Source organism: Agrilus planipennis, unplaced genomic scaffold (assembly GCF_000699045.2).
Source record: "Agrilus planipennis isolate EAB-ADULT unplaced genomic scaffold, Apla_2.0 scaffold11, whole genome shotgun sequence".
Classification (NCBI taxonomy): Eukaryota; Metazoa; Arthropoda; class Insecta; order Coleoptera; family Buprestidae; genus Agrilus; species Agrilus planipennis.
Window position 1 is genome coordinate 578,298 of NW_020440736.1, and position 12,209 is coordinate 590,506.

The following is a 12,209-nucleotide window of genomic DNA, read 5'->3' on the forward strand; positions in this document are numbered from 1 at the left end:
AAATCGGGATATTTTTTTAAATAAAACATTAAGATAATTAACAAAAAATAATAACACATTATATTTTTCAAAAGTAAAAAAAGCCAAATTATTGAAAAAATAATAGTGAAACTTACTATTTTAAAATATTTTAATGCAAAAAATGCTAAAAAAAGTTTTTTAAAAAACAAACAAAATATATTAGAAATTTTCATGTTATTGTAAATATGAGAAGTAGTACATGGCTTTTCCTCAACTTTTCCTAGCCTAACATAAACGCCATGTTGTTTGTGGACCAGTTGTGTTTTATACGATTGTTCACCTCAAAAGCCCTTCAAAATTGGTCTAGATGATTGTACATCACGTAGATGTTGCAACTCTTGAGCAATCCTAACCTAAACATTTTCCTGCGGATGTGAATTACGGGGACTGTTTGTACTGTATTTGATGCCTCAGTCAGATATTAAGTTTTTTTTTAATAATGTAACAGTGTATTAGAATTTCCGTTAAAATTTGGAATATGTGAATGTGTAAAATTTAATAAATGTGATTAATCAAGTTTGTTTAACTCGACTACAAATTGATTCTATTGACGATAAGAGTAAAAGAGGGGATCTGCTTTAGTATATTGATAGTGACGATAAAAGAAAAAAGAAATATATAAATTTCCTGTTTTCTTGTTGAGGTTTCATAGTGTAAATTGATTGTAAATTGATTGTGTGTTACAAAGTAATAAGTGTAAAGTGATCATTCTGTCTAAAATGTCCATTTTGTTTTTGTAGACAGGAGTTGATTTGATTGCTCTAAGCAAGGTAAGATTGTTATGGAATTCTTAATTTGGTTTACTTTTATTCTACATGTTGTATAATTGAACCGGCCTTGTTCTTTGTTTTAATATTAAAATGGTAGTTAAATTTAATTGTTAAATATTTAAATGAGGTCTGGATAAAATGCAGAAAGTACAAAAATGGTGATTTTTTTAGAAAACTTTCTGTTTGTTCATTATGTGACAAAATGTCAAAATGACTTCCAAAGTGGAAAAACTAGGAAGCCCTGGCAATATTTCAAAAAATTTTAATATAATAAAAAAAGATTATGGTAGTAATTTAAGAAGCAATATGGGGAATGGATATACTAGTGATTCAAAAGATGAAACATTTGAGTTTGAAGTTCCTCCTGAAGCTCCCGTATTTTATCCAAATGAGGAAGAATTTAAGGACCCACTTGCATACATTGCTAAAATTAGAGCAGTTGCTGAAAATACAGGAATATGCAAAATAAGACCTCCACCCGTAAGTTCCTGTTTATTACTTCTACCTACTCTTGTTAACTTCATACACATTTACATATCCTTTGAGTGACTAAATATTATTTTTATTTACTGCAAATTGGGTAGTATTTTTCACTAATTAGCAATTGCTAATCAGTTATTAAAAAAAAAAATGAAAATATATTATTTACCAACCAAACACATTAAACCTATATAAACCTACAGCTATTGAAAATCTGCACCCCACTTTTTACATTATGTTAATTAGACGTATTTGATTGTTATAATTCTTCTAATTTTATTAAGACAATTGTTATATTATTCAAAATGTTTTAACAAGAAGTTTAGTCAGCATTTATTGAAACTGAATGAGACTGATAATCTATTTATTTATTTAAGGTTCTTTTCCAATAATAAATATCACATTGAATGAGTTAACTAAATTTAATACAATTTAGGTTCTAATAATTAAAAGTGATATTGTTTGATTAGCAGTTTTGATTTCTTCCAGAATTGGCAACCCCCTTTTGCTGTTGATGTTGACAAATTACGATTTACTCCTAGAATTCAGAGACTTAATGAGTTAGAAGCAAAAACTAGAGTTAAATTAAATTTTCTAGATCAAATAGCTAAATTCTGGGAGTTACAAGGTTCTTCATTAAAAATACCAATGGTAGAGAAAAGAGCTTTGGACCTGTATACCCTTCACAGTTTAGTACAGTCAGAAGGTATTTTATATTTTAATTAACTAACATTTTGTCTTGTTAACAATAAATTATAATGTGTAAGGTGGTTCTGAAACAGTAACAAAAGAGAGAAAATGGTCTAGAATTGCAATTAGAATGGGTTACCCACAAGGCAAAGGAATAGGAACTATACTTAAAAGTCATTATGAAAGGCTTCTTTATCCCTTTGATGTATTTAAGGAAGGAAAATCACTTAAAAATATTGTAAGAACTTCACATATGTTTCTTTGAATTTGTTATTACAATTTTGGATATTAATTTTAGAAAATGGATCCAGAATCCAACGAAACTGGTGATGTTAAAACAGATAAAGATTATAAACCTCACGGTATTGTTGGTAGAATGGCTGTGAAACCTCCTGTTGAAAAACACGCAAGACGATCCAAACGCTTTGAAAATGAGGACAAGTTTGAGGTAGTTCTTTACAAAAAATGTAGTTTTTGTTTAATTAGAATTTGAATGATTGTAGGCAAAAATGAGAGATGAATGTTTTGCTGAGGCTGATCGTAGTAAAGAATTAAAACGTTTGCAGTTTTATGGAGCTGGGCCTAAAATGGCAGGATATATCAACAAAGAGAAAAAAGAAGAAAAGATGAGAGATAAACATTCGGCTTGCGAACTGGATCCTGTAAGTGTAATGGATATGCAACTGGACTTTATTTATATTTACTGTTTTATTTACGCGTTTAGGAGTTGCTGCTGAGTTTGAATTTTTGTTGCCGCCCCTAACAGTAATAATTTATTTTTAGTTGGCTAAATACGTGTGTCACAATTGTGGTAGAGGAGACGTAGAGGAATCGATGCTCTTGTGTGACGGTTGTGATGATAGTTATCACACATTTTGTTTGATGCCCCCATTAGCGGAAATTCCTAAAGGCGATTGGCGTTGTCCAAAATGTGTGGCCGAGGAAGTGTCAAAGCCCACAGAAGCATTCGGTTTTGAACAAGCACAAAGAGAGTACACATTACAACAGTTTGGGGAAATGGCAGACCAGTTTAAGTCGGAATATTTCAATATGCCTGTTCATGTAACATCAATAATAATTTGTATATTTTTTGTTATTCAAAAATAATTTATTTCAGATGGTTTCGCCATCGATTGTTGAGAAGGAATTTTGGCGAATAGTTTCATCAATCGATGAAGACGTCACAGTTGAATACGGGGCCGATTTGCATACCATGGATCATGGGTCTGGTTTTCCAACTAAAACATCACTTAATTTATTCCCAGGAGATCAGGAGTATGCTGATTCCAGTTGGAATTTAAATAATTTACCAGTTTTGGAAGGTTCTGTCTTAGGATATATAAATGCCGATATCTCAGGGATGAAGGTAATTATATGAAAACGGTTTGTTATAACAATTTATAAAATATGCTACATAATTATTGTGATGGTTGGTTGTATTGCATCTGAAAATAGCATGTATTAAGCAAGATTCATATTAGTCTTTATGTACTTTGTTGCACAGGTTCCGTGGATGTACGTTGGCATGTGTTTTGCTACATTTTGTTGGCATAATGAAGACCACTGGAGTTACTCTATAAACTATCTTCATTGGGGAGAACCAAAAACCTGGTAGTGCAGAATACTCTTTAAATTTTGTTCAAGTATTACTAAATGTTATGTCTTTGTAATGGATAGGTATGGTGTTCCTGGGAGTAAAGCGGAGTTTTTCGAAGAGACCATGAAATCGGCTGCACCTGAGTTGTTTCACTCTCAACCTGATTTACTACATCAACTTGTTACGATAATGAACCCAAATATTTTGATGGCTGCCGGAGTTCCTGTCTACAGAACAGATCAACATGCTGGAGAATTTGTTGTGACCTTTCCAAGGGCGTATCATGCAGGATTTAATCAAGGGTTTGTCATTATTTATGTTTCAATGTTTGTATATGTATTTTTTTTTAACATACGTCATGTTTGAACCTTAATTATGATTTTACAGGTATAACTTTGCAGAAGCAGTTAATTTTGCACCAGCAGATTGGTTGAAAATGGGTCGTGAATGTATATTACATTACTCACATTTAAGACGTTTCTGCGTCTTTTCTCATGACGAATTGGTGTGTAAAATGGCACTAGATCCTGACAAATTGGATCTGACCATTGCAGCAGCGACATATCAAGATATGCTTCAAATGGTTGATACAGAGAAGAAGTTAAGAAAAGCACTGTTAGAGTGGGTATGTGTATTTAAAAAAAAATCGTTAAATTTAAATCGGATGCAAATATTACTTTTTCAATTCACAGGGAGTTACAAATGCAGAAAGAGAAGCTTTTGAACTATTACCTGATGACGAAAGGCAATGTGAAGTATGTAAAACAACTTGCTTTCTGTCGGCAGTTACTTGTAGTTGTTCTGCAGATACTCTTGTATGCTTGAGACATTATTCGAGTTTGTGTAAATGTTTGCCAGATAAGCATACTTTACGTTATCGTTACACTTTAGATGAGCTTCCCTTAATGTTACAAAAGCTTAAATTGAAAGCAGAGTCATTTGATAATTGGGTCAATAAGGTCAAAGATGCTCTCGATCCCAACATTCCAAAGAGCATGGATCTCTCGGAGTTAAAAGCGTTATTAAGTGAGGCAACTGGAAAGAAGTTTCCAAAATCTGAACTTCTAGATACTCTTAAAAACGCTGTGGATGATGCAGAAAAGTGCGCCAGTGTAATTCGCCAGCTTGACTTAAATAAGATGAGAACTAGAACTCGCAATTCTTCAGATAACAAATATAAACTAACCATAGAAGAGTTGACTTTATTTGTTGAAGAAATTAATAGTTTGGCTTGCAATTTAGAGGAGGGTAGAAGCGTCATTGATTTGTTAAAACAGACCAAAGATTTCGAAGCAGAAAGCACAAGATTGCTCCAAATGGATCTCGGTGAATGTAACGCATCTGATTTAGAAAAGTGCCTTGATCACGGGAACGGACTTTGCATCGAACTTCCTTCTTTAAAGTTTGTAACGCAGCGTCTTCGTCAGGTGTTATGGTTACGAGACATTACCACCGTTAGGCGAAAGGCAGAAATCGTACAAATGGATACATTAAAGAATTTGTTAAAGTCAGGATTACAGTTACCTCCAGATATATTCATCGAAAGAGAGTTGCAAGTTCTTAGAGCTTTATTAGCTGATGCTGAAGATTGGGAGAAAAGGGCTCAACAATTGTTTAAGTCTGACTCGACAAACATAATTCAAGAAGCGGAAAGTCTGTTGCAAGAAGCCGAAGACATGGAAGTCTTTCTTCCCTCGGAGGAAATGCTTGCAGATGCCTTAAGTCGAGCAAAAGACTGGCTGAAAACGTTAGAAGAGATAAATTCTGCTGAATTTTATCCTTATTTTGACACGATGGAGGATCTTATTAAGAAGGGTCGTGCAATACCAATTTGTCTCGAAGAAGTCGGAAAATTAGAAACGTATATTTCGGCAGCGAGAGTTTGGAAAGAAAAAACAAGTCGTATATTTCTTAGAAAGAATACATCATTTACTTTAATGGAAGCCTTGTCGCCTCGAGTTAATACAAACATGACCAAATCGCGAAAAAAATCGGTAGAAGATGAGCCATACTACCTTAAACTAAGCAACTTAGATCCAGTCGCTGTTGTCGCATTTTTCAAAGAAAGTGAAGAACGCGAAATGGAAACCATTAAAGAACAAAGATCCATAAATGGATCAAAAAGCTTAGAACAGACTGCAAACAATACCTTCTGTGTTTGTCAGAAACCTGCTTTCGGTGTAATGATGCAATGTGAAGTCTGCAAAGATTGGTTTCATAGTGATTGTGTCCAACTGCCGAAGATTGCACACATGAAGAGTAGGACTAATTTTACAAGTACTGCATTGCAAATGGGATTTAAAGACTGTAAATTTTTATGCCCGAATTGCTATCGTACAAGAAGGCCACGACTTGAAACTATATTAAGTCTGCTAGTTTCATTACAAAAATTGTACGTTCGTGTACCAGAAGGAGAGGCGTTACAGTGCCTTACTGAAAGAGCAATGGGCTGGCAAGACCGTGCACGACAACTACTGCATTCCGACGAGTTGGAGTCTATTGTAGCAAAAATGTCGCTACTTTCTCAAAAATATACTGAAGCTTTAGCCAAGGAAAAGACTGAAAAAATTATTAACACTGAACTAAGAAAAGCTGCTAGTAATTTGGATGTCAATCAGAAAGTTCATGAACTGTCGAACTGGAGTGGTGTAATTACTAATTTTGAAGAAGGCGAAGAGAGGATGACAAGTACACCTAGTAGTAGTAATACAACAACAAAAGTAAATAGAAGTCCATTGGATGGCGGGTATGGTACAGGGGACGAAAATTCGTGCACTAGTTCATCGCCCAAGGAGGACTGCATGGATGACCATGCATATTCTTTACATTTATCAAAAGACGACGCCGATTCTTTGATATTTATTAATCCAGAGAAAAGGCAGCATATTGAAGAACTTCTGCTCGAAGGAGACCTCTTAGAAGTCTCACTTGATGAGACGTTCCATCTTTGGAAAATTCTTCAAGTTTCGAGGGACCTGGATAAAGAACCCATACTAGTAGATCTTGATGTAAGTATTTTTAAATTTATTTTATTAATTTTACTTTTTAAAATTGTTNACCAATGCAGTAAAGTTTTTTTGCGTTGTAACTTAATTATTCTAATAAGTAGGAAAGTATATTATCACGAAAGCAAACTAATTTTTTAATATTATTTTGATTGATATGCTGATAAAATATGACTTATATCATAATAATTTATGCGTACATACAAAGTAACTAAAAATTATGTTAATAATGGTCAATAGCGTGCTTTGTCCTTATTATTGTAAACGCATGGCTAAGAAAAAAAATTGTAGGCGTCATTTTCTTCAAACTTAAGTTTTATCGCGTGGAAACTATTTTCTCCAGTTTTCTTCATAACAGTCGATAACACTGCATAATTTTTGTGTGTTTGTGGTAAAATATAAACCACAATATGCATAAAACACGCAACATACACTTATCAGTGGCGGTTCGCGCCTACAAAAATAGGCGAATAGTGTTAAAAAACCGAGAAATACTGAATTTAGTATGCCCCTAAGATACCTTAGAATATGTGTCAGGATATGTGTAGATTTCATCCCCGGAAAAAGCGCTTATCGCACCGTAACTACGAACAACTAACGTAAACGTACAAAGAAGGTGCAGGTCAATAGATTGGTCGACCCACCACGACATTAAAGGGCGCCACTGATATAGTTGCATTTAAACTTTAAAACTAAATACTTTTTCGCCTTAATTTATGTTTCACAGAACTTTAACGAAGTTTTACACTTTAAAATAGTAAAATCGTTACATGCATATAAAGCTGAAATTGCATTCTTGCTTTTTGATTTGCCTATTACAGGCCACTTGTATTATTTGGTGTATATTATATTATCTTTTTAGGGAAGCCCCCTACTGAAAAATTTGCAACAATAATATGGTTTCACCCAGGAAATTTTACCACTGGAAATCCGGCTATGTGGAACCCATATGAATTGGTGTTTCGCCATCAAGTTATAGTGGTGACTGTAGCTTTTCGGTTAAATATTTTAGGATTTTTTACAACCATGGATGGTGAAGCTCCAGGGAATTACGGTCTAATGGATCAACAAGCGGCAATGATGTGGGTGAAAAATAACATAAACATTTTCGGGGGAAATCCAGATAACATTTGCATAATGGGTTATGGTACGGGAGCTTTGAGCGTGGGTATTCATATGGTCAACTCGCAGTCGCGTGAATTATTTAACAAAGCAATTGCAATGAGTGGGAACTTCATGAATCCAACTGCTGTTAAGTATCCAAACGAAGATAAAAAGATATTGGACGAAATCGCCGAGTATTTTGCCTGCTACAGAACTCCAACATCTGACCTTATCAACTGTTTAAGGAGAGCGGCAGCTCAAAATTTAGTCGCGTTCACATCAAGTGTAAATTGGAGACCGTTAATAGATATTGGTTTAAGCAATACCACCCCACCGTTCCTTCCTAGACCGCCAAAAGCCTTTTTCGAAGAAGGCGACTTTGCTCAAGTTCCTTTTTTAACTGGTTACACGAATATGGAGAATGCTCTAAGTATTGATATGTTGGACCCGGAAATGGTTCAGGATAAGCAAATAAATGACGAATTTTTAAAGGAATCACTTGAGCAACTTGCTCAAAAAGATCTTCCACCTCTTAACGAAAACGACAGTTGCATTTACAACTATGATCATGTGTCCGATTCTGTATTATTTTTTTATGGATCGCAAGAAGCAAGCAAAGACCCGAATAAAACAAGAAAAGTTATAATTGATTACGTTACAGAAAAGAATTTTGGTGCGTCCACGTTTCTCAACGCACAGTACGTGAGCAAATTACAAAAAACTTACGTGTATCGATTTGATATGAAGCCCAGTACTTCTGCAGTTATAACAGACATTCCTGAATGGGTATCGGCACCGCATCTTTTTGATTTAATTTACATTTGGGGAATCCCGTTCTGGGTCCCTCTAAAAGATCAAGAGTGGGACGGTAGGGATAAGAGAACATCAATCACTATTATGTCATTGTGGACGAATTTCGCTAAATATTCGAATCCTACTGAAAGTAATACACACGGAATTCGTTGGGACGTTTTTACCCCAGATAACCCTGGCATACTAATTATTGATCGCATCTTTAACATGAGCGATCAAAGTAAGCTAAATTACAAGGCTTTCGAATTTTGGAACGATTATTATCCAAAAGTTGTCGAAGTTGCAACTCAATGTTGCAATGCAACTGATTCTTCAATATCAATTTATTGGTCAACTGATAGTTGCTTCCATATATTTATAATGATTTTTGTTGGTCTATTAACTGCTTGTAAAGGTTTATAAAACAATTAACTTCAGTTGAATTAATTTGGGAGGTAAGTTTCTTAAAAAAGATATCACTGAAGATGGCGTGCTGTGTGCAGAAACCGAAACTGCTGAAGAGCAAAACTGCTGTACTTGCACTTTAGTGATCACATTCCTAAAACAGCTAACTACCTTTAGTAATATATATTCCAAGACACCATTATGTTTACTATACAGGGTGTTAGGTGTATAGTTGCAACTCTTTTACTAATTTTTAAATATATGAGATTTGACAGTTTGATTTTCACTTATTAAATGTAATGGTAAATATCTAGAGGTGTTGAGACTGTTGGTTAGAGGGGTGGGGGTGGTGTGGGAGGGTGCAGGTGAACTACTCCCCCTACCCGTTATCGTAGCTTTACGTCCCCGCCACCTACAAAAGTTGTTTAGTGTTGTACAAGGTCATACTCCCGCCCTTTCACCCCCCAGCCCGGTTGATGGCCATATCATCTAGACATTTACCAATTCATTTATTATATATAATAATTTAAGATTATTAAAAAATATAGATGTATATTTAACTTCCAGTTTGTAAGTCATGAATCGTTATAAATCATTATAAATTTTCTGTCAATACTTTCCCACCCTGTACACGATAGATACAATTTGAAGTATAAAATCATAGAAACGGGTTAAAACTGTGATTAAATAGATTTAAGAATGTAAGTAATTAGTTATTCCTATTAGTATAAAAGAATAATCTTACTAATTTAATTTTATTCTAGTAAAATTTTCCCTAGAATCGTCTGCTAAACTCCGCAGTAAGTACAAACTGGCATTAGAATAAGCCTTGTATTTTGCTGATGAGTATTCCATCCCTTTTGGTTAGTATTTAAATACTATTTAGTATCAGTATTTAAATCCGGATGATAGTATCCTCTGGTGTCAGTATTCAAATGCAAGTGGTCTAATTAAGTAACTAATAAACTAATTAACCTAACCAGTAAGTAATTAATGAGTCCACCATTTACCATTTTTATACTGACCATTTAATAAAAGGTAGTTTAGTTATTATTTTATTTCTTATATAACAATGTCGCATAAGTTAAAATTGTTCTACTAATACTAACAACATTCCTTAAAAATACAGGGTGATTACGTCGATAGGTAGAATGCATATTGCAGTTTTTTATATAGGTACCTATCGTACCATGTATTGAATTTCCACGTAAATATAACTTAATTTTCAAGTTAAATGTACACAGTAACAGACATTGAAAAGGGATAACAGAAGTAAACCATGATCTACTAGAAAATTTTTAAATAATAAATACGTGGTTTATTGCAACAATTGCAAAGCTGCACTGTTACTTCGAGTAGTTTTGACAATTAATTAATATTCAGTTAATGAATACGTGCATAGTTTATGATTGTTATAGTTTTGGATGTTTTGCTTTTTTGGAAAATCCTTATCATGAGCCACCCTGTAGATATTTTAATAGTATATACATAATTAAGGAAAATTAAATGAAAAATACAAAAATTTTTAACGCTTTAAAAAGTAATAGTTAATAATGAATGTACTGTACATAATTTCCTACATTTGTACTATCAAGTAACAAAACAATACAAGCACCCTTACTGCAATGATGACAATCTTCAAACATATCAGTATGTCGATAGGTGAAAAGCTGTATCTTCCTACACTTATTAATGAAAATGTTTTCTTTTTTGTACCAATTTTTAATGTTTTAATAAATTCTACATCAACAAAATAAACCTTGTAGTATAGTTTGTATGTATACTTCCTTTATGCAATAAATAATATGTATAAAATCTTAATCTTAATTCATAGGTTTTTATATATACCCATTAATTTAGAATGTACTGTATTTATGAAATCGGGATATTTTTTTAAATAAAACATTAAGATAATTAACAAAAAATAATAACACATTATATTTTTCAAAAGTAAAAAAAGCCAAATTATTGAAAAAATAATAGTGAAACTTACTATTTTAAAATATTTTAATGCAAAAAATGCTAAAAAAAGTTTTTTAAAAAACAAACAAAATATATTAGAAATTTTCATGTTATTGTAAATATGAGAAGTAGTACATGGCTTTTCCTCAACTTTTCCTAGCCTAACATAAACGCCATGTTGTTTGTGGACCAGTTGTGTTTTATACGATTGTTCACCTCAAAAGCCCTTCAAAATTGGTCTAGATGATTGTACATCACGTAGATGTTGCAACTCTTGAGCAATCCTAACCTAAACATTTTCCTGCGGATGTGAATTACGGGGACTGTTTGTACTGTATTTGATGCCTCAGTCAGATATTAAGTTTTTTTTTAATAATGTAACAGTGTATTAGAATTTCCGTTAAAATTTGGAATATGTGAATGTGTAAAATTTAATAAATGTGATTAATCAAGTTTGTTTAACTCGACTACAAATTGATTCTATTGACGATAAGAGTAAAAGAGGGGATCTGCTTTAGTATATTGATAGTGACGATAAAAGAAAAAAGAAATATATAAATTTCCTGTTTTCTTGTTGAGGTTTCATAGTGTAAATTGATTGTAAATTGATTGTGTGTTACAAAGTAATAAGTGTAAAGTGATCATTCTGTCTAAAATGTCCATTTTGTTTTTGTAGACAGGAGTTGATTTGATTGCTCTAAGCAAGGTAAGATTGTTATGGAATTCTTAATTTGGTTTACTTTTATTCTACATGTTGTATAATTGAACCGGCCTTGTTCTTTGTTTTAATATTAAAATGGTAGTTAAATTTAATTGTTAAATATTTAAATGAGGTCTGGATAAAATGCAGAAAGTACAAAAATGGTGATTTTTTTAGAAAACTTTCTGTTTGTTCATTATGTGACAAAATGTCAAAATGACTTCCAAAGTGGAAAAACTAGGAAGCCCTGGCAATATTTCAAAAAATTTTAATATAATAAAAAAAGATTATGGTAGTAATTTAAGAAGCAATATGGGGAATGGATATACTAGTGATTCAAAAGATGAAACATTTGAGTTTGAAGTTCCTCCTGAAGCTCCCGTATTTTATCCAAATGAGGAAGAATTTAAGGACCCACTTGCATACATTGCTAAAATTAGAGCAGTTGCTGAAAATACAGGAATATGCAAAATAAGACCTCCACCCGTAAGTTCCTGTTTATTACTTCTACCTACTCTTGTTAACTTCATACACATTTACATATCCTTTGAGTGACTAAATATTATTTTTATTTACTGCAAATTGGGTAGTATTTTTCACTAATTAGCAATTGCTAATCAGTTATTAAAAAAAAAAATGAAAATATATTATTTACCAACCAAACACATTAAACCTATATAAAC

The 12,209-nt window shown here is 32.9% G+C and overlaps 2 protein-coding genes across 6 annotated transcripts in view; both read left to right on the forward strand.

Moving 5' to 3' along the window:
- Nucleotides 1–9,326, forward strand: part of LOC112906134 (carboxylesterase 1C) — a 15,384-nt gene extending 6,058 nt beyond the window's left edge. The window contains exon 2 of the mRNA XM_025979832.1: nucleotides 7,426–9,326. Coding sequence (XP_025835617.1) covers nucleotides 7,426–8,882 — 1,457 coding nt within the window. The 3' untranslated portion in view covers nucleotides 8,883–9,326. The remainder of the gene's footprint in view (nucleotides 1–7,425) is intronic.
- LOC108733758 (lysine-specific demethylase lid) overlaps nucleotides 1–12,209 on the forward strand; it is a 22,573-nt gene that overhangs the window by 6,992 nt on the left and 3,372 nt on the right. For 2 of the 5 annotated variants that reach the window (XM_025979827.1, XM_025979831.1), the window contains exons 1-12: nucleotides 325–791; nucleotides 963–1,271; nucleotides 1,761–1,977; nucleotides 2,039–2,199; nucleotides 2,260–2,409; nucleotides 2,465–2,623; nucleotides 2,745–3,023; nucleotides 3,079–3,327; nucleotides 3,466–3,572; nucleotides 3,639–3,860; nucleotides 3,946–4,183; nucleotides 4,251–6,465. In XM_025979827.1, coding sequence (XP_025835612.1) covers nucleotides 1,002–1,271; nucleotides 1,761–1,977; nucleotides 2,039–2,199; nucleotides 2,260–2,409; nucleotides 2,465–2,623; nucleotides 2,745–3,023; nucleotides 3,079–3,327; nucleotides 3,466–3,572; nucleotides 3,639–3,860; nucleotides 3,946–4,183; nucleotides 4,251–6,465 — 4,267 coding nt within the window. In that variant the 5' untranslated portion in view covers nucleotides 325–791; nucleotides 963–1,001. Of the gene's footprint in view, nucleotides 1–324; nucleotides 792–962; nucleotides 1,272–1,760; nucleotides 1,978–2,038; nucleotides 2,200–2,259; nucleotides 2,410–2,464; nucleotides 2,624–2,744; nucleotides 3,024–3,078; nucleotides 3,328–3,465; nucleotides 3,573–3,638; nucleotides 3,861–3,945; nucleotides 4,184–4,250; nucleotides 6,466–12,209 lie in introns of those variants that run through there. The other 3 variants (XM_025979828.1, XM_025979830.1, XM_025979829.1) reach the window with 3 other exon arrangements.